General features: G+C 42.2%; 1 protein-coding gene across 5 annotated transcripts in view; it reads right to left on the bottom strand.

The window, feature by feature from the left end:
- Positions 1–6,574: 6,574 nt before the first annotated feature.
- Positions 6,575–22,479, bottom strand: part of RASGRP3 (RAS guanyl releasing protein 3) — a 58,809-nt gene continuing 42,904 nt past the window's right edge. For 4 of the 5 annotated variants that reach the window (XM_071429966.1, XM_071429989.1, XM_071429963.1 and 1 more), the window contains 8 exons: positions 22,018–22,095; positions 17,988–18,104; positions 15,664–15,779; positions 14,746–14,893; positions 11,284–11,320; positions 8,702–8,827; positions 7,815–8,179; positions 6,575–7,302 (listed from right to left, as the gene is read on the bottom strand). In XM_071429966.1, coding sequence (XP_071286067.1) covers positions 7,294–7,302; positions 7,815–8,179; positions 8,702–8,827; positions 11,284–11,320; positions 14,746–14,893; positions 15,664–15,779; positions 17,988–18,104; positions 22,018–22,095 — 996 coding nt within the window. In that variant the 3' untranslated portion in view covers positions 6,575–7,293. The remainder of the gene's footprint in view (positions 7,303–7,814; positions 8,180–8,701; positions 8,828–11,283; positions 11,321–14,745; positions 14,894–15,663; positions 15,780–17,987; positions 18,105–22,017; positions 22,096–22,479) is intronic. The other variant, XM_071429972.1, reaches the window with a different exon arrangement.

Below are 22,479 nucleotides of genomic sequence, written 5' to 3'. Positions count from 1 at the left end.
GATGATTTCTTACAGCAGCAATCTCCAGAGAAGGTGTCTCCCCTGTAATGCTTTGTCATAAGCATTAGGTGGTGATGAGCCGCATTCCTGCAAAAATAATTAGTGGGGCTTTTTTAAGAATTAGGGTTCCTACAGTGGGGTCAGTCCTGGACTAGCAAATGCAAAGAGGTTGACAAATTAAAAAGAGCCTTTTGCTGGGAATGTAATCTTTTCAAGCTGACAGCTTCTGCTTTTCTTCACAGTCCTCAGTGTAAAGAGGATGGTGCTTTCTGTCAGTGCATTAAGAGTGCTGTAAACTTGTTCCTAGCAAGAGGGAACTCAGGAGGCTCTTCAGAGAGCCCCTGCTGGAGTTACATCAGTGCCTTCAGAGATTGCTTTCTGTGCCAGAACTGCCAGTTCCTCTGCAAGGCTATAGCTGTTGCTGCAGTGCAGAGTCTCACCTTTGCACACTGTGACATGGTGAATTGATGCTGGGGTGGGGTAGGAGCTTCCCCTTCCTCCTCCCAGATAGCTTTTTCTCATCTAAATACTCCTCCTCCTCCTTCTTCTTCCAGGACTTAGGCCAAGTCCCAATTTATTCCTGTTTGAGGGGGAAAGTTAAAAAAAAAAAAAAATCAGAAGTCAAAACCAGGAGGCTTTACTCTTCCAACAGGAAAGAAAACACTTTGCTTCTGCCAGCTGTTGTTGTTTTTCCTTACTCTATTGTTTCCTCCTAGTGTGCTGTGACTTCTTTGTTCCCCAGAGAAAACAAGCTTTGTGTATGTGGAGAGAGCAGCTTTGATTAATGAAAGCAAACAGCCACTGCTTTGTTATTCTCTGTATGACGCTCTGATATTTACAGTTTTCCAAACATGATTTCTGCACTGCTGCACTGGGAGGAATCTCTTAAATAGAAGCTGGGAGAAGTGAGATGGGTTGTGGATGTTATTAGACTGTGGTGGATTGGATATGCATGTTTGATTTCATTGTGCATCATGATCAAAAGCAGAACTCCAGCAGATTAAAAAGGCAAGTAAGCAAGCCAGGGGAACAGTGTTCTTCCTCTTGGCCTTCCTGTTCCTTGCCACTCTTCTCCCACAAGCTGTAGGCATCTTGTTCTGTTTTTTCCATCTGCCTTTTTTTCTCTAGCAGCTTTTGTTTCCTAAAGGCTTCACTTGCATTGCCTTTCCATTCCCTGTGTTAGGATCACTGTCTCTCAAGCATTGTCACTGTGCAGTAACATAACTATGGGGAGAGGGGGGCACACTTGCTTCCCACATCAGGTGCATTACTACCTGACTTGGAATACCATGATGCATATGCACTGTAGTCATAGTTGAATTTTCCTTGCAGGTCTGAGGAAGAGATAAAAATTGATTTCTTACTGTGAGTAAAGGAGTACCACAACCAGGGAAAGTGGGTCAAACTGAGCTTGCATTGTACATAACTCACCCCAGAGAGCCTTTTGTCTTGTAGCTGTTCCATGAGTAGTTTTCTCTTTAGCTGGCTGGTAATTGCTCTCTTGATGAGATTCTTCTACTTCAGCAGCCAAAATCCTGAAGTGTGTAGTTCCATGGTGATGTGCCACGATGGCTGATGGCCCCAGAGGGGCTCCTCAAGCTATGGATTTGGCTTCTCAGCCAGAGCCTGTGGGTAACCTGCCTTAAGGCTTCAGCTGTCTGTCTCCAGGAGACTGTCACTTGCATCTGAATTGAGGAAAGTGGCAAGTGCCTCAACCAGCCTCAGGCTCAGTTAGAACCTAGAGGCTTACCAGTCAACTGTCTAAGATAGAAATGGGGAGAAGGGAAGCAAGATTCATGGCAGTAGATAGTTATGAGAAGTGGTTGGAGCTTGACAAGTCCTGTGGTGTAGGAATATTCCCTGACAGGTTATGCACCTAGAAAATGAAAATTAAACTGCTGAAGTGGAAAGAATGCAGTGGGGAATAAGGATTATCACTGGGATCTCATGGCTTTCGAGTGTCCAAAAGGCTTGTGTCAATTCTTGTGGTACTGGAAGTTGATTCAGCTCCCTGTGAGGTTAATGAAGACCTGCAAACAAAAGCTCAGGTACCTTTTTGTTGCACATAATTTAGTCTTAGTTCTGCCATATTTAGACTGCAGTAGAGAGTCCAAGTGTTGTTGACTGTTAGGCTTGTGATTCTGCTCTCTCTGAACTTCTTATTTCCCTGGACAACAGGAATGATATGGATGTATCAATGCATTTTTAAGGTGTTGAACATGATTTAGCAGTCCCAAGCAAGCTGGCTAGTGCTGAACTCCAAGTTTGCTTTATCAAACCCCAAGTTTGCTTTTCTAGCAAACCCTTAGACTACCTAAGTCATAGCAGTGTTGTGATTGGAGAGCAGTATGCCAAGGTGTTTCCCCTGTGTAGGCTCTTGGCATACTCATGTCCTTGCTTGGTTCAGGTTATGACTTTTCAAGGGGACAAAGTCTGAAAAAGCAAGTGCTGTTACCAGCTGTAAACATTGCCTTCTCCCCTCCTTGGCTGAAAATAAGTCACAGCTCTAATGGCTTGACAAACAAGGAAAGAAGGGAAAAAATATTTTTCCTTTGTGTTTACTTGGTGCTTTTTATAGCTCTGACTGCTGTCAGTGTCATTGTTTCCCCTTTATTGTCCAGTAATTTCCTCTCTTGTCCACGTGGGTCTTTCCCACAACACAGGAGAGAAAAACAAGTACAAAAAGTAGGAAAACACTATTGTAAAACCAAAGAAAGAGGGAGTCTGCCTGTGCTGTGGGCAGGTGGAAGGTCATAACTCGTTTTCACACATGGAGCAGAGATGAAGGTGATAAGGCCTCTTTAAACTTTCCGGCATTAGCTCCACTCATGGAAAAAGCAGACTTTTTGGCTAAATTTCATACTGCCCCAGCAGTAGCCTTTTGCTGATGGCTTTTCTGTCTCCTAGGACCAGATTGTCCACAGCTGTAAACAGCACTTTAAAGTGCAGTGCACGGATTTTCCAATGAGTTTACCCCGTTGGCTGCAATGCTTTTTTTGAAAATCCAGATCAGTGCTGATAACTCAAAAACTTTTTCCAAACTTGCATCCATTTCTGCAATGACCCTGCCAGCTCTTTTGTCAAGGCTTTCTTGAGAAATACTTGGAGCTATTTTTTGTGCTATATGGATATTTTCATCTGTTAGTAGGCTGATGTTGAATGAAGCAAACCTTGATTAGATTTTCTTTGTGCTATAATAGTCACAAAACAAACAAACCCTTGTTTCTCCTGCCTCTAAAAATCCTTCCTTCCTTCCTTCCTTCCTTCCTTCCTTCCTTCCTTCCTTCCTTCCTTCCTTCCTTCCTTCCTTCCTTCCTTCCTTCCTTCCTTCCTTCCTTCCTTCCCTCCCTCCCTCCCTCCCTTCATTGAGATCCCCTTCCATTCTTGGTGTCACATAGAGAAAGAGGTCTCTTAGTGTGTTTCTTCCTGCATTTACTCTTTGTCTGTCTTGTTATTTGTGTTCTCTGTTTTTGGTGAGGTTTGTTTTGTTTTGGGTTTTTTTGGGTTGGTTGTTTTTGTGGAGTTTGTTTTGTTTTGTTGGTTTTTCCCAGCCTCTGTCCAGTATACTCCACATGCAGCTTTCTTTCATGTGAAATCTGTATTTCCCATACAGTTGCCTAAAGCTTCTAGAACTAGTGTCCAAGGCTGCAAGGATCCTCCTGTGGCTGCACAGCCAAAGGCTTCTGGGCTTCCCATGAGGAAGACCTTGGGGGGGCATGTAGGGGATGCTTTCACTTTGACTTCTGTAGAGGAGTCCTTGAGCAACAGTCCACAGAGGTGACGGGCTGTTTAATTTTGAAAAAATGCTATGCAGCTCAGCTCATCTGCTGTACTGAAAGGAAAATGGCTCACCTTCCCCAGCTGGGGAAAATCCATGCTTCAGACTAGTTCTGGTCAGCAAGTATATTCTCCCTGCCCAAGACTTCACCTGCCTGAGGAAGGTGCCTTTGAGAAGATGGCTTCTGTCTAGGAAGATGTTTCTTTGTAAAGCTGGGTTTGTTCTTTTAAAGCCTAAAAGCTGAGTAGGACTGGGTGTGGGGGGCAGAGGAGGGCAAGACTCTGGGGAGGTTTAGAGCAGAGGAGAGAGCTGGGGTTCAAACCTGACCTTGCATTTCCCTGTGAGAGAGCCAGATGTCCCCCTGACTCCTTGAGAAGCACTCAAGCACTTCATAAAGTTGGAAGCAAAGCTGAATCTCTCTTATGTGCAACATGAGGCTTTGCAGAGGTTTTAAACAAGCACAGAAAGTCCTAGTGGGTTTGGCTCAAACAGCCAAATAATCTCTTACAGGGTCTATCCAAGCACTTGCATTTTTCACCTACTCTTATTGCTTGTATTCTTTGGCATTTGCAGACCAAGCTGTAAATAAGGTTTGACACAATCTTCCTTCTTTCCTCTGTGTGGTGTTTTGGAGAGTTTGTTTCTTAAACAATCCCTCAGTCTGCCCCCATGTTTTTTAAAGGATCCTGAGACAGGAGAGAGAATGGATGGGGTGGAAGTATCCAGCATCATTTGGGATTGTATCTGACTTTAGCTACTTCATTAATCCAGCCTTTTTGTCATTATGACACACTTTCTCCTGGACACTCTCCTGGAATTGCTGTACTTCTAGCAGGCAGGATTTCACCAAGACCAGCAAAGACACATAGATCAGGCAGGAACTCTGATGGCTGATGCTTTCTGCATTTTGTTAAGTTAGAGCAAACAAGAAACTCTTTGTTCCTTCGCCTAGATTGGGTAACTAAAATTGCTTTTGTGAAAATAAGTCTTTCCCCTGTTCAGAAAAAGATGTCCCCTTGAAATAAGAAAAGAAAAAGATTTTCTAAATTTCCTATATTCAGGCCTCCCCACAGGGGAAAAAAAAAAAAGCTCATAGCAACTTCTTAAAATGTTTGTTCAAGCCCTGTGAACTCTCCCTACTCAGATTCTTGTTGTGGACTAGGAGATCCACATTCTGTAAACAGCATGTGAATGCTTTTTTAATAAATAATTACATTTCTAAGATAAATCTATTCCTTTCTGGGCAGTGAGAGGTGTGTGTGTGAGAAAAATGGCTGCATTTCTACCCAGTGTCTTTCTTGTTTTCAATGGCCACGATCACTTGCTGCCAACAACACACTCTGTGTTCCCCTTCCTTAAATGCCTGAGGCAAAGGGTTTCCAGCTGTAGCAGGTACTTGAAATTTTCACCTATTCCTTCTCAATTTCATGAAGAATTTCAGGAAGAATTTCTTCATGGTTGGGGTTGTTAAGCATTGGAATGGACTGCCCAGGGAGGTGGTGGAGTCACCATCCTTGGATGTGTTCAAGAAACAACTGGATGTGGCATTTAGTGCCATGGTTTAGTTGACAAGGTGATTGGTCAAAGGTTGGACTTGCTGATCTTAGAGGTCTTTTCCAACCTTGATGATTTTGTGATTCTCCTCGGAGGCTGCAATATTTTGCTTAGCAGGATCAGTTGTGTGGGCCTGCAGACTATCCTTGATCTGCAACTGCTGCTGAGGTAAGCATATAACTGACTGAAGCTTCCAGGCTTGCAAGGATTTATTGATGAGATGAGTAAGTCAAGAGCTACAAATAACTTTTAAAAGCCTGCAAGAAATGAGCTGAGGTCTACAGACTAAATGCTGGTCAAAACTACGTGATGTTAAGAATGAAGTTGCTCTGAACATTTCATTTATAGAGCATTAAGAGGCTTATCTGAGCAGCTCCATCAACAGCCTGGATGGTAACCAAATTTCTCTATTCAAATTCTCCAGCAGAGCATTTTCACTGTGAGCAAGCCGGGCACTGTAACGGTAGCAGTGGCAGTGACCCGTCAGCTGACCCACCACAGGAAATGAACACCATGGGTTTGCTAATGCTTGCTCTTTGCCCACAGCAGCATAAGAATGAAGTGTGCTTCTGGCCCTCATCCTAGTTTGGAAACCTGAAGAGTGCTTATTTCTCTTGAGTTTACAACAGTAAAGAGAATGGTTTTAAAATTTTTTTTTTTGTCTCCACAGATTTACCATTTACTATTGCTACTGGTTGTGCTGGAAAACAAACATGCAGGATGCACACCTGAGCAGGTATCAAGTAGTCCCAGTGCAGTTTACAGTCAAATTACCACAGAGGAGTGCAGCTGTCAGTTTTGTGTTAGGGAAGTCTATGAAATTACTCTCATCTTGAAAGTTTATAACATGTTGAAGGGTGCAATAACTTGGATTTTGTAGGACATCTTATGACTGGGTTTTAAATCAGAGCGTGTGCTACATATGCACACTCCCTACCCCTGTTTTTGTGGGGAGATGGGATAAGAAGACTAACACGTGTGCCAGTTTTTCAGGTTTGAGCTTTGTGGTGTTTTGTTTTTATCTCTTTTTCCAGATGAGCGCTGTCCTCTTTCGATAACTTAACAGTTCTGGGAAATGCAACTTCAAACCAGACCATTATAATTCAGGTGCTAGATCCTACCTTAGCAATCTGCTGATTTGGAGATTGCTCTTCAGAACATTTAGTCTTAACATGTACAGCTTTCTAACCAGAGAAAAGTACCAAACTCACATACATACATGGACACAAATACACACACACATAAAACTAAAGTGTTTATTGCATGCTAATGTTACCATAATCAGTGCTGGCAAAAATGACCCTTCTCCATAGAAAAACACATAGTGTCTTGGAATTCCTTCACTCTCAGCCAGCTGCTGCCTCTTTGAAGGATTCCCCAGTCTGGGAACCGATATCACTGTGCTGAACACCAATATCTTCACTGCAGCAATGTAAACACGGCCAAAATTCAAAACCCCAGGTGCGTGAAGAATTTCAGTATAGAGTATTTTGTGAGAGATTTTTGTTTGAGATTTAGTCAACACACACACACCTACTTCTTTCCTTAAATGATCATGACAAGCCTCGGGAAAGGAGTGTTATTGAACAAACTTGGATGCTTGGCTTCTGTCCTCACCCTTGCTGTTGCTGGCAGACATATTGAAATGATGCAGTGCCTTTAAAGAAGGCTGAATATATCCTCACTGGCACATAGAGGAAGTTTCCATGGAAGTCATACAAGAGAAAACACGGAGCACAGAGATTCATTCTGCTGTGGCTGTGCAATATTCATCGAAATGGCTTACTCGTGAGAAAATAAATAGTGCCTTATAACACCTTTCAGCTAAGAAAACAGGGCAATGGTTGGCTTTAAAAGGATGAGGTATGGGAACACTCCTTATGGCCAAATGTGGTCTGTGACAGTCCATCAACACTTGCTGTAGTTGTCATCTTTAGCTTTCTGTGCTTCAGGGTGAGCAATCAGCTATCCTGCAAGCAGAAGAAAATAAGCATTTACATGCTGGCAGAGAAGGTCAATAAAAGCATGAGGCTTTGGAAGCATAAACTTTATGGATGACAGCAACAGACATCAGATCAATACCCTGCCCTGGCCTGGATTCCTGTATTTGTCAGAATGGTAATTGTTGTGGGTGTTGCTCTCTCATGGAGTCCTGAACTGTGCACTGCAAGAGTACAACAGGACAAAAGGTGGCCAGATGTCCACCAGGCTACTTTAATGGTATTCAAAATGAGAAGTACCGACTACTAAAACGCACACACTGACAGCAGGACCCAAACTGCCACTTATAGTGTCGTAGCACACGTGTAGTGCAGTGTAGAAAACAGGGATCTATGGATGATTTAGCATTCTTCTGAAAGTGACTCTTGTGCAAGAAGCAATGACAAATTTGAATGAAAAAGCACCCTGAAATCCATCAAATAACCTTATGAGACTTCAGACTAGCAGATTTTAAACTGCCTTGGCTTCTTCTGGAACTCACCTCGGATTCTTGTGTTTCTGGGAGAGTTTCTATTCCATTGTGATCCTGTATGTCTTGTTGGGCCTCAGCTTCTAGGTCCACATCAGCCTGCATGCTGGGCTTTTCATTCTCCCACTTTGCAAAGCCTTTGCTCTTCCCAGCTTTTCCGTAGAATTTGGACTTCATTTTGGGGAAAGTGTGGGAACCTGAATCATTCCAACCTGGCTCATGCCAGAGTGGTTCTGTCTGTGTTGCTTGGCTGGTGGTCACCCGCTGCAGCCGCACGGAAATTTTCCGTGAAGAGCCAGTGACGAGGGTGATAGCTCTGCCATCAAGGTCTTGGTGTTCTGCAGCAACACTGGGAAATTCAAATACTTCATCTTGGACTGAAAGAGAGGGTGGAATTGTTTTGTTTAAGTATTCTGCTTCAAGGTCTTTACAAAAAGTTAACAAACATGGGGGAGGGTGGGGAGGTAACCCCTTGTATGAAGCAGTGCTATAATTATCAATATCCATGTGCTGCTTGGAAACTGTTTCTGACACTGTGTGCACAGATCTTATTGTCTCACCATCTGTATGCTCAGGGCATAAGGCAATGCTAGAATTGTGCCCTACGTCTCCTTGCTCCTAAGTGATAAAAAAGGAGAAATACCATTTCATTTCTTTTCAGCTGGGATAGAGGTGCCAGTAAGGAGGATAGTGAGCCTTAGGATACCAGAACACTAAAGCCATCGCTGGAAAAAAAGGACGCTGTAATCTGAGGACTGAATACAAGCCATAGTGCAGAAAAAAGGACAAGTGCCTCTTTGTGTGTTGATGCAAAGGAAAAATTAAAAATGGCAGCAAGGACACTGGCCATTAGAGAGGATTCCAGAAATGGTTTAAAACAGGAAGAAAAGTGTTCTCACCTGGAGGCAGAGATGGACTGCTAGGAAGAGACCCATGGTTGCTGCCTACTGAAGTTCCTCTGGAAAATTTCCTGCATGCCAGCACAAGCAGATCTCTGCATTGCTTGTGACAGTTGGCACCGCAATCTGTAAAAAAAGGAATTGTCAAGTCATCAAATGGAAAGCCACAACTATCTGTAATCCCTCAGGGCTATTAGCAGGCAGATACCAAGAAAGGACTTTGAAGGAACAAAAAGTTTGACAGAAGTTGTGAAGGGTGTCACAGAAATGGATCATTTGGTGTGAAGGGCATTACAAAAAAAAATGGATCATATCCATGACAGCCATTAGTAGAAAAATGGCAGCAGAAGACAAGAGGGAAGATGATATTTTAACAATAAAATAGTCTCAAAGAAGAGATGTGGAATGATATGATCCTGTGTATGCCCTACATAAAACTTCTGCTCTTCTGCTCCCACCAAGAGGGGGGTTATTTATTTGGCTGGCTTTTATCTGACCCAGCAGGGCCCATTATAGTAAGCAGGTTTGGTTAGAAGACACCAGAGCATCCGTACCCTGAGCATCTGAAAGGACTGCTGGAGGTCAGTGTCGACTACTGTAAGTTAAAAATAGTCTAAGTAGCTCAGTAAGCAACATTAGCACATGAATGAGCTCTGTGGAAGTTATCATCCACTCAGAAAAGACTTTTTGAGTACCTGCACTCCAAACCTCTGCTGGGATTTAAATCACTGGATACATCATGACTAGGTACATTTATCTGAAGTGTGGCTGGAGTATGGATCTTACATGCAAGAAATGGCTGAAGGGTGGAGAATGTGCCCCAAACACAATCTTGCTCTCCTCTATATCCTTTTCCACTGTTTAAAAATTCCCATCTCCCTTATTTCTCTTCTGCTGCTCCACAGCCCGACATTTTGTTCTAGGTGAGCATTGTCAAGGTTTATTTAATTTATTTAAATATCAAGCATTTATGGCTCTGCTGTAGGAGCCTCTCTGCTCAGGGCAGCAGCACTGGCATGATGGATGAGAGTTCTGCTTTCTGCCAACACCTTGTCCTTATGACTAATGCAGCAGCCCATGCCCAGCTCTGCCCTTCTCTGCCTCAAAGGTAACACACTCCCTCAGATACACTAAAGATCTCTCTTGAAGTGCAGGACTCCTTCTATCACTTGCAGACTATGCAGTCTGGCTTTTATCTCATTACTCACAGTGCTGGAGTAAGCAGCACACCTGGGAGAAGGAACTCCCTCCCTCCCCCTGCTGTGTTCAAGCAGAGGATGGCAGCTCTGTGCTGAGGGCAGAGTTCATCTCTAATGGGTGTCACACTGCAGTGATGCTGGAACACAGAGCAGCTGGTAGCTGCTGCAACAAAGGCAGCACCCTCACACTTGTTGACCACTGAAGGATCTGAATAAGCAGCTCTGCTCTCCTACTTTCATGCTTCATTGCCTGTAACTTTGACTTTACAGAACCACTTTTGCTCAGTCTCCACTGGGCCAGTGCTACAGGCAGTGATGCAGGACAGAAGCTCAACTTTCAGATCTCAGATTGAGTTTACAGCTTGGTGTGACAAAACTTTACCTTCCTTTCCTCATCCTACCAATAAAACTATAGACTGCAACCAGCCCTTTCAGAGCTTCTAAGATGATAGATAAGTAATCAGGAATATCTGAATTGCATATGTTGATTTAGCCATGGACATTTTTCCCATCCCACTCTGAGGAAGAGAGGTTTGTGGCTGGAGAGAGAGAGACAGGAGTATGGTGTATCCTAAAAAAAATTACTGTGAATTCTTTTTCCTTTTCCTTGGAGTCTATGTAAGACTAAGTGAAAAGAGTACAAATGTGAGTCTTCCCCTTTGAATAACTGAGAGGCAGCTACAGCTATGAAAATCAACAGTGCCCTTCAGCCAGAATTGGGCTGCTTGAGAAACAAATAGGTCCAGGATTTAAAAGCCAATGAGGACCACTATAATGCCCTTTATGGTCTGACCTGCTTAATAGGGTACAAGTACTGCATAAGAAATTAAATGTTTATGAAGGCAAAGGAGAGGGATGTAAGAGCTCTAGCATTTTTTATGAGTTGAGTGTCTGAAGAAGGTCTTGGAATGAGACCTGCTGGGCAGTCTAGGAAATAAATATTTCTCTATTTCTAGCTCAGCCGCTATTAAATTGCATGTAGGCTTCACTACAGGTGCATGGATGTACATGGATGTACAAACTGTTGCCAGCAGACTTTTTCCTGACCCAAGTCTCAGGGCATATATTTCAGGATCTCTCAGTGTTAGGATAAGAACACTTGGTTTTCCAATTTACAAGGTCTTTACTGGTAGAAAGTTACAGCTCATGGAATCAGGGGCTGCTTTGGACCTTTATCCCACAGAATCTTTGCATTCCTACTGCATTCTAATGCAATAATGTGCATTCTAATGCAGTGAAACTTCATAGTGCTCATGGACAATACAAAATGTAGATGCAAGATGTGTTTGAACACATGCCATTTCAGTTAAAGGTATGGTTGACTAACTTGTACTACAACCCACCACCCATAGCTTGAAAAAAATCCTTGTAGTATTTATTTACCTTTACATTTGTAGCCTTGTTTGATTATACCCCAGAGCTGCAAAGAAAGACAAAAGAACGTCAAGGAATCAGAAAAGAAAGCTGGAAGGAAAACAAGGTCACAATGAGGAAGTACCAATGGCTACAAAAGCACAAACAGGATACAACTGCTCTTAACACCCTTCCTGTCAGGCAGACCTCCCCCTCTAGTTGTGATAAGACTTGTGTGGCTTCTCCTTTACTTCTGCTACTTACTTGTAGTAATGGGACTACCAGAGAAGGAGAGACATAGATGACTTTTGCTTCCAGGAATGGGTTAAAATGTGTTATCATATCAAGCTCAATGAAAACAGCAGAGCACACTCTGCTTCCAGGCTCCCTTAATGTTATCTGCAGGAGAATTTCCTGTGTATGTCCATTCTCCAGATAAATCACTGACCCAAAACATTCAAACAAAGCAGAAAAAAAGACCACTGGGGACAAAAACTAGGTTCTTGGTTCCCACTGGCTCCCAGCACACCTAGCCACAGCAATCTGATTTGTGCACCTGCCTTTTCCAACTTAAAAAAACCCCAACCCAAACAGATGAAGAATGAAACAGGCAGAAAAGCCACTAAATTCCATCTTTGCCTTCCCTCAGAAGCTGTTCTTGTCAACATACACTTGCAACTACCAAATGCTAAACATCCAAGGGCCAGTGCGTGTGGTCCCACTTTTGGGAAGCTCTCACTGCCACATGAGCAGGATTGCTTGGAAACAGGGAAACTCCCTAGTAAATTGTTTTCTATGTACTCAGCAGCACTGTATCTACAGCCACGGCATTATAAAAACAAGAATTTCCACTCTTGAGAGGCAGTGAGAGGAAGGAGCAGTTTTTCTAACTCCAGCATAAAAGGAAAAAAAACTGGGGACTCTGATGTTTTTTTTTTCCTGAACTCATTCACCAAGGAGGGTGAGCACATCCAGGCAACTGAAACTGTGTGTGGCTCATCACCAGATCTCTAAGTGTCCATGCACAGAGAGCAGGGGGTGAATATGGCCATTAAAGAAAGGTTCAAAAGGAAGAGATGAAGATCATTATGAATACAAAGGAAAGAGTAAAACAAACATAATGGAAAGATTCTGGGTGAAAAAGAAAACCACCCCACTCATTGCACAAAAGAAATAGCAAGCCAAAATGGGCTCTGGAGAGAGCAGAAACAGATTAGACAAGGTAGAAGAATGGTGAACAAAAGAACAGAAAGGACAACAGTGGAAGCTGGGTCCACAGAAGGCCTGTGGCTTATTCTTTTCTTGCTAATGCCATTTATGTGCACAGCAAATACAGCTGCTGTGCTCAGGCAGCAACAGGGGAGCACCCCAGTCCCTCCTGAAAAAGCAGAGATGACCTGTATTCTCAGATTTCTTGTTACTTATTTCATTTAAGCTCTAATCTGTTCCCACTGAAGGCCTCTCTAGTCATTCCTCACCTTCTTATCTCTGTACCTTCCTCCCCCTCAAATTTGCCACTACTGTTGTGGCTACACACCGCAGTGGAAGCTTAGCTGAAGTGTCATGTCATGAATTCTGACCTAAAGCTTAGAATGTGTCTGACACAGCTCTGCTGCCAAGGTAAGAGGATCTGTGCAAATTCAGATTATAAAGCTTAGCAGGACGGCCGGTCACCCACCCTGCCATGTGGTGCAACTCAAGCTTTGGGACGGAACTGCGACTGGCCATGGGCATATCAACTTTGTGCTGCTTAATGGCATTAGGTGTTAGCTTGACCTTCAGCATTTGTAATATTCTAATAACTGTGTGCATTGCACTGTCATGTCAATTCATCCTGCTGCATGGTCAGTGCACATTATTTTGACTGTGAATCAGTGCATCAGTTTGAAATTGGGTTTCCACCCGTGGATGAGTAGCACTGAAATGCAGAACAAATATGCAGCAGATCCTGTAGTTGGTTCCTGTCCTATCAGCCCAACTCATCCACAGAACAATGCCAATGACTTCAGTGAGCTGACAGGAAAAATGACCTTATTTCCATTTCCTGTACAACCCCTTACTCGTTTGCATTCCTGCGCTGGATGTAATCAGGGAGACATGAAAAATCTAACAATGGCCAATATAAAAATTGAAGTAGGAGAAAAATATCTGCAGGAGAGGACATTTCAGGGCAGTCCTTGGGCCTCACTTTGCTGTGGAAGCCTTCCAAACATGCACCGAGTGTCACGAATGCAATGACGTCTTCCCAAGGCAGCCTGGAACAGCAGGCTCAGGCCCCTGCCCCGTGGGTCTGCTGGAGCTGTCAGCCTGAGAGCCAGCAGCACACTCCTACGTCAGCACTGACCATGTCACCAGAAGCCAGGGCTTCTGCAGCTCCAGCGGAAATAGGCGGAATTCCTTCTTGCCCGTGGTGTTAATCAGCGGCAGCGGCTGCGGCAGGGGCTTCAGGCACCCAAGCAGAACTGACGCGTCGCAGAAGATGTGAGTGGAAAATGGGAGCATGGGCTAGAGCAGGAACACCAGGGTGGGGCTGAAAGGAGGCACATTTTTGCACTCTGCAGTGCTGCTGTTGCTACTTTCAACCATCATGAAGAAATATTGCTTAGTGGAAAAGATGATGGAATAAAGTTATCTGTTCTGGAGAGCAGGACAGGGCCTGAGTTTACAGGCTGTTATGTGAGCCACACACAAACAGAGGACATGGCCCTCTGCCCTACTGCTTTAGCTGCCTAAATGTGGACATTTGGTTTCAGCCAAGTGTGTCCATTAAAGTAACTTCGATATCACAGTGATTCTTTACTACATTTGGTTTGAAGTGGAATACTTAGAGAAGGTTTACAAGCAACACAAATGTCCACAAAACCAATCCTTTCACAGATATGTAGAGAGCACTCTAATAAATGACATCTGGTAAGTTATGGCTGAGAGAAAAAGCAAATTAAAAAAACCCACTCCAACTAATAAATTCTAAAAATTCTTATTGTAAAAGTGCTGGCAGCACTTTTGATTTCTTTACCAAATTAGAAGATCTGTTAATTCAATAGGGGGAAAATTAGGGCTGTTACAGCCATTCAGAGAATTATGAACATATCTAGGTTGCCATGTGCAATTTCCTGAGAAACAACAGCTTTTGCCTCATCTACATCCTCTGCTCCAGACATCTATTTTCCCTTGAGCTTGTTTACATGGGAAATCAAGCCAAATTAAAGAACTGAAGATAAACCAAGTAAGACTATTCATATAGTCTCTCACATCCTTTAGCTAACATAATTGTCTCCCCCCCAACAGAAATTCCTACAAACAGCAGTTTTAAGAAACCACTAAATCAAAACTGGATAGCACAGCTACAACACAAGTAAATGTTTTGTGCTTCTGAATGCCATGAGATAGTATTATGAGATACTTTAGCAATGTAGGGAGCCAGCTCCACCTTATATACTTTAAAAGCTAAAAGTTGTTTTTAAGATATGCTATTATTGAAATCATACTTACAAATCCTGCACAGTGCTCGCAGAAAGTTGGTTTAAGATATGTCATTTCCTGAAAGTTATGAATAAACCCTGGTCCCATTTTACACTGAAACTGTGATTTAGCTCTCAGAAAGTAAGCCATCATTTCTTCTTTGCTTATAAGACCATCTCTGTAAGGGAAATAAAAAGTAGAGTAGATCTGTCACTGCTCATGGCACTGAAAAATTTGGCGTTTTCTCACTGCAGAAAGCATGCAGCACACAAAGCACATCCTTTGAAAGAGCTGCAACAGTCCTGGAAGGAAAAAAGCCCTTACAGCCTTTGTGGTTCTTATCTTTCTTTAAACAGTAACACTGAACCTTGTTATCTCACCTGTTAGTGGTAAGATAGCACAGACCAGGCCACTAAATGAAGGAACTTGACTTACTGCTCACACAGAACAAGGTTATGCCTCCGGCTGGCCACCAGCCTTCACAGTCAAAGAGATTCTGGATAACAAGAATAATCAAGCCCAACTGGCTAGGAAATGGGTGATACATATACATTCTAGGGTGTTTGTTACCCCCTCTCTGCTGCATGCACTCATTTTCCATGTGCTGTACAGAACTCATTTGTTTCATCAGTTTGATGCTTGGCCTGAGCAGAGTATCTCCACCGTAATTGCACAGTACTCTAGGGTTATGAGTCAGTCCCAGCAGGAATTTGTCATTAAGCTATTACATAAATGATTTTTAAATTACCAGGTAAAGCAGGACTCCAACCTAGGACTTAAAGAACTGACTGGAGTATAAGAATTTAAATGATAACAGAATTCGGCTTTCAGTAATCTTGTCAGACACAAGAAATTTGGGAGCACTGCTTCTTCAATATATGTATTTTCTGAATTTTCAAATTGAGGAAAAGGGGAAAAAAGCCACCACAAAGAGATATCCAAGCTTACTGGTCTTTGTCCAGTACACAGAAAGAGTCCAAGAAGGGGAAGTTGGCAGCTATACTCTCAAAGTCTTCCTGAGATATATAACCATCATGGTCGTGATCGTAGTTCCTAAAGACAGACTGGGGAGAAAAAAAAGATATTATTGTACTATTATCTAGTTTATCCTGAGTCTATACCAGCCTCTTCAACAATATAATTACATGTAAACCAGTGTTTTATTCAGCTATTCAGATGCTCTGTTGTATCTGTTTTATTCCTTTTATTTTCCTTAGTATTTCAAGATGCATATTATTTGACTCTATGGGAAAAGTTGCTGATTTTTAAAGGAAACTTGACATCAGCATTTATCTCGTGATGATCCTCCACATGTCTTCACACATAATTATTCTTACTTTACTTTTTCTTCTTTGATGGAAATGTCACTAAAATTCTGCCCCAGGTGATGACATATTCCCTTTGCTTCATTAAGTATACTTTTTAATCATAAAAAAAAAAGGAAAGAAATAAAACAAAAACAACAGCAACTTTCCCATGAGTATTTCAGATGGTTTTGGCTTCATTTTTCTCTCAGGTGGTCACCTCTACTCTGCCACAGTACTGTTTCAATCTATTTTGTTTACTAATATTTTGACACCCCAATCATGAGCAATTTGTGCCTAACAACCATTCTCTTCCATCAACCCACCCCAACCCACCACTAAGTAAAAACAGACATGGAATCAAATTTAAATGTCACATACAGTGATGGGTGCCCTCCTTAGCTGCTAAGGAGTCACTGTATTCTGTCTTCCTGTTTGCAGAGATGTGCAAACATCTCTGGTGTTGAAGCCATGTGTGATGCTGATGGGAAAAACATGAGTATCAAAGTCAACATAGCTATCTGAGAGGCACACAGGAAGTACAGGCTCCTTCACTGGATGAAAATGTTGTTGATAAAGACATTACATCAATATACCAAGACCCCTGAAAGGCATTTGTAGTGTCCCTGTCACTAGGGACACTACATCTGTTTTAACAAGAACCTTATGAAACCCATTTCTATGAAATGACTGGCAGACCTCAAAAAAACATCACAAAGACGGAACTAAAACACAAACCCAAGCAGTATTCAACACTTTTTGTAATAAAAACAATGGCTAAAAGCACAACTCAAAGCAGCAAGTAAACAACAAATACTGGCAAAGTGAAAACAGTTGTAGAGTGGTGTGAGCCTTTTAGTAAGCTGTATCCATAAAAGCCCCAAACCATGTTTTAATCCTGTCAAACTCAAATCACATGTCCTGAACCGGGCCAAAATTGTGGAATGTGGAACTGCAACTCCCTCAACTATAGGAACAAACATAAACTCCCACCCAGCACATTCTGGAAAGATTAAGGAATTGTGGCAGACTTCCTATTTAACAAGATATCAAAGAGAGGTTTGGATGTGGAGTCATTTTTATCAACACATATGGCACTGACAAAAGCAATTCAAGAACAGCATGTGCATTTCTGGCATCCCACATTAGAAGAAAAGTTAAACTTTTTTTAAAAAAGGTCATGTACAAAAATAAACAACAAGTTATATTTGAAATCTGGGTGAGAGAACTGAAGAGTTTGTTTAGGTTATCTTAACAACATAACCCCAATTAGTGATCTGTAACACAAACAAAATCAGAATTTAATAGCTCCTCCCGGAGATACTTATTAATTTGTAAAAAGAAAAAAGTTCCGTCTCTCCGAAGGAATCTGGAGGTGTTTAGCTTTGTTTACATTACCTAGCACAACACATCACCTTCCAAACTGGAGCTAGAAGATCTCAGCTCTAATTCTGACCTTGTGTTCACATTTTTAAAGTGACACCAAGACAACGCTATCTTTACCATACATAACGTGCTCTGGACAGTAAACTAACAGCAAGCTGAAAATCAGAAATAGAGTTTCTAGAAAAGTTCATTGGACCTATTAATGTATGAGACCTTGTTTCTGAGTTGCTTTCTTTTCAGCTGAGGCTATGTGGCTAGAGCTGCAGAAACTATGTGGCTAGAGCTGCAGAAAATAAACTTGCACTCTGAATTTATATTTGCTAGACAAACCTATTAAACAGCAGCCAGATGCTTCTGAAAGTCTGCTCCTTTGCACCCAGAAACCTGTTTACTAGTCCCATTGGTGACTGCAGGAATGAAATAAATATTTCTGAAGGTATCAGTAACGGCTCAAATTTGTTAGGGTATGTCTGAAACTCACCCCAACCATAACAATGTCATTATAAGCTTGAAATTGATTGTAATGATGAAAATATCAAATTCACCATTCTCTTAGACCAGTGTAATGTTCCAAATACTTACATCCACCAGTTTCCGGATGTGCTTGTTGATGACTGTGGGGTCAGGTTTAGGTACCACTCCAGATGCCCACTCCAGTGGCACTACTGGCTTGTTGGGGGTGGTCGGGGAGGTAGGCTGCTGAGAGATGGATCAGAACACAAGGATTTTCAAATCTGAATTAAGAAGCTGAATTTCCCAGGAAAAGCAGCTCAAAATGTCAGAGCTACAACGGCAAACTGCTGGAGTGCTCGTGCTGTAAAAATGTGCTCAGCAAAACACCAGGCAAGGTTTTAAAGGGCTTCACTAACAGCTTCAGTTAGGCTCTGTGCTCCACCTTGCAGCTTCACTGCCACCACCCAGGGAGCTCAGAAGCAAACCCAAGCAGTCTTTCCTCACTGACATCTCCAGAGGGTTCAATAGCAATGAGACTTGAAGGAAGGGGGAAGGAAGGAGGGTCTGTAGGGTTTGTGAACACAGTGGGCATCAGAAATAGGTAAGCCCAGAAACCTGCTTTGCTCCTCTGTAAAACCTCTGAGGAGTTCACCACAGTCTTCCCTCAACTCCCTGCTGGAGGGACCCATGCCCTGAAGCCACACAAGGGAGTGCCTCAACCAGAATAAGTTCATGCTCCTGCTCCATGTGCCACCAGCAGGACAGCAGGATGCAGAAGCAGGGCAGAATTGTGCTCAGCAATCCTGCTGGTTTCCAGCTGAGATGTGCCAGGATGCACAGCTTGATTCATCTAGGCAGCTTGAGTAGAAAGGCTCTAACCTTTGACTTGTTCTGCAGATAACACCAGCCAGACTATTTTATTTTAAAAATGTCTTGGTCTTGACAGAACAGTAGCTGACAGCTCACTGGATGCACAGACTTCACAACCTGACTCTCTCCACACCACTACAGTGCTTTGGGAGTAGCTCTGGAATGTAGCTCAGATTCTTCAAGTAGAAGAATCTAGGTTTGTCCTAGAATATAGGACAAACCTGAACACATTTTCAGGTAAGGATTAATAAAACCCAGTTAGCATGGACAATGCTGCAAGACAAACTGGCCTTTCCCTGCATCTGCACTGGACATCTAGCAGGTGAAGCTGTGTCAAGCAGAAAAAATTCAGAGTGTTTTGGATCAGAAGGGAGAGGGTCCACAGTCGGAAGGCCCCTGTGTTAGCTGATGAGAAAGAATCTGGATCTCATTTGTCTTGCTCTGAATTGGTGTGACTTGAAAGGGAGACAATTAAGACATGTAAAGATGTTACATGTATGATTGTGTACAGCAATGGTATTGTAGACTTTGACATCCAGATGAGAAATGGTCACAGGTTCATATTTTACTGTGTTTGGTTGGAAAAGAAAAAAAGGATTTGTTAGTGGATTGCTTTATTAATTTAGTTTTTCCTTTTTCAAGTGTTAGAACAGCTTTTATCAACACCTTGATAGATTTTGACCCATACAAATGTGCACAAGTAAGTTTGGGAGGAAAACACCCCTATATGAACAAAATTCAATTTTCATAAGAAGTACAGTGAACCTGAACATCCAGCTCTATCTGCTGAAAGCACGGACTCAAAGCATCCAAATTAAAAGTGTCAGTGTGATGCTAGACTACCAAGACCTCACAAAGAGCTTTTAACATCTGCTGGTCTCAGTGAGAAGTGGCAGAAAGAAACTGAATTCACTGGAGCCTTCCTCTTATTTCTGGGCTATTTCATTTGAAGTCTCATTCAATTTTTATGGTTTTTTTTGACAAGTTGCAATGAAATCTTCATGTTACTGACCACTAACCAAAGGGAATTCTTTGTTCTTCTATTGCCCTCATAGACTCAAATGAACAATGGTGATTTTATTTATGTATTTGAAATGCATCCTATGAGGAAAGGTGCTAACTGGCTGTCCAGTGACTTCCAAGCTGAATTTATTAAATGTTCCAGAACACTGTATCTGGCCATGCAGTTTGTGATTCCCACTGTATCTCCCATTTATTTCACCAGCACAGGGACCGTGGTATTGTAGACTGAGAAAGCATTTTCAGATGTTTGCAAACATCTATGTATTTTGACATTGAAGTGAATTCTGCTGAAAACAAAAAAAGTTACCTAAATGCATCATGAGTGGTATAATTGCACCAGGCAGAGTTGTCCTCTAGATAATAGCTGTATTAGTGACAACTCCCAACAAGAAGATCATTAATGGTTGTGGAAAAGCAGGACACTGTGACAGGGAGGTGCTATACTACAGCTGGTGGTCATTCCTCAGATTTTTTTAAGGCTGCTGTACTAACTGAAGGGTCTCCTCCCAGTTTCAGCAGAAGGAAAGTCTTGCTCAAGTCCCTGTTGACAGCAGACTGATATGCTAACAGATCAGCTCCACTTTTGCCCGAAAATGATTGCAGCAGCATGAGGCATTTCCTCCAGAGTGCACCTGCATGGGAGTGGTACCCACATAACAATAAATCAAGGAGCAGTTGGAATGACATAACCATGCTGTCACGTTGCCTTTGACAAATTTTTCCACATACAAAAGCCCTACAGATCCTTTCCCCTGTGTGCTTTGGCACACCATCAAAGAGAAGAAAGCTTCAAATAGTCCGGCTGCTGTCGATTCAGCTGCAGCTTTTTACCCATCAGGGTGCTGCCATAGCTCAATGCCACTGGCTGTTCATTGATCCTTATGCAGAAGTCTCCCACTTTAACTGGTGGGCACTGTTAAAGTTCCCAGCATTGTTTATATTGCTTTTGTCCTGCTTAAAGCAAGGCTGGAGATCAAAGCAGCAATGTGATAATTTTCTTCATTTACGGTAGTGGTCCGTCAGTCCTTCCACAGCATAGGGCTGTGACATTTCAACTTTTCTGGCAGTAATGAGAGCATGAGGGACCCAGAAGGACTGAAATAAACAACTGCTGTGGTTAAATCATACCCAACAAGGACTGGAGACTCAGTAATGAAATTTCAAATGTTCAAGCTGAGCTAGTATTGACTGTAGAAATATTCATTAGTTTCCTTATCATTGCTCATAATACATCACTGGGAGCACACACATAGTCCTCAAACTGGTCTCCAAGAGTGATTAACAATTTTAAACCTCAGAGAAGCCTTAAACTTGGAAATTTAAAGGTTCTGCTTCCTTTCTGGCTTTTAAGAATGCTTCAAAACCTTAAAAAGCACTGGAATGCTTCATGTCAGACTCCTGGACCCTGCTCTCATCCTCTGTGAAGATTTCCAGCCACTCTCAGCTTCTACTGCTGTCAGACTTGAGAGGGCTCAGCCTGAGAGCATCACAGGCTGGATATGAAAGGTAATAAGAATGTTGATACACTGAAGAAATGCTTGGAGGAAAACAGAGTCCCCAGCCTTTGGCAGCAGAAGAAAATGAATAATTAATACTTGAAGTGGAACTCAATTATTAATTGTGAGTAATAATATTGAGTAATAGCTCAACTATAACTTATGAGGTTTATCTGTATTCTTTGACTTTCAAAAATAAAGAAAAATGCATGAATGCAGCATTATCTTTAGTTGCACATAACCAAATAAAGACTAATATCTATTCTCATCTGTTTAAACATTGCTTGAGAGCCCAAGATGCAGCCAATTATACCTAAGCAAACAGTTCTAAACTACTACAGTAATTATTTGCCTTGCCTTAAACAAACCTTTTAACTCAGTGCTGTTTTATGTAACTGCACCAGCATACAGAAAATCAGCTAAGGGTCACACAATAAATAATTTATATAAACTTATAAAGGATTATATATCTAAAGCAGAACTTTGTTTTCCAGGACTTGCAGAGGTTTTGTTGAAAAATAATTAACAGTGACATCTGGCATGTTCCACTATTTGTTTCTCCCAATATGCACTAAAATAAAAGCGCATATTGGGAGAAATAAATAAAACCTAGTTTTATAAATAGTTCCTGTGTTTTCTACACAAATATAACACTAAAAATCTTTATATATATATGAATAAGGAAACACATTAACTGTCACTTAAAAATGAAATCAACTGCATGCAGACAAAATAAGCAATATGTCAAAAAGCAGTAAAAAATGACATACAGATTTGGAGTTCCTTGGCTCCAGCACCAGCGAGAGCTTGTAGATGTCATCCTCAGTGTGGTAGAGGTCCAGGGACAGCTGCATGTAAGAAAGAATGGAAAACAGTAATATTTACTAGACTGGGTTGGATATGACAGGATTTTAAGCTCCCACTGAAGGCAAACACAACATTTTGCTACTCTGAGTTCAGGAGACATGCCAAAGCCTTGTGCAGCTGCTGGGGAAGTGGATTTGCCCAGAGTGAAGACAAGCCAGGCTGTGAAGAACACACTGCTGCTCATGTCACTGCACCTGAGGGCTGGCACCAGCCTGACCCCAGGGGTGAGAGGAGCTGCATGCTCATGCACACAGGGACATGGGCTCCAAGGAGCACCCCTACACAAACCCCTTTCTTCTAGCTGCTCAGTGCTCATGAGAGATCTCAGAGAAGCAGCCTGGTGAATGCAAAAACTTCAGGACAGT

This window comes from Agelaius tricolor, unplaced genomic scaffold (assembly GCF_023055355.1).
Source record: "Agelaius tricolor isolate 1412-34295 unplaced genomic scaffold, bAgeTri1.0.p SCAF_1, whole genome shotgun sequence".
In the NCBI taxonomy this organism is placed as follows: domain Eukaryota; kingdom Metazoa; phylum Chordata; class Aves; order Passeriformes; family Icteridae; genus Agelaius; species Agelaius tricolor.
This window is presented reverse-complemented; position numbering and strand designations above follow the sequence as displayed.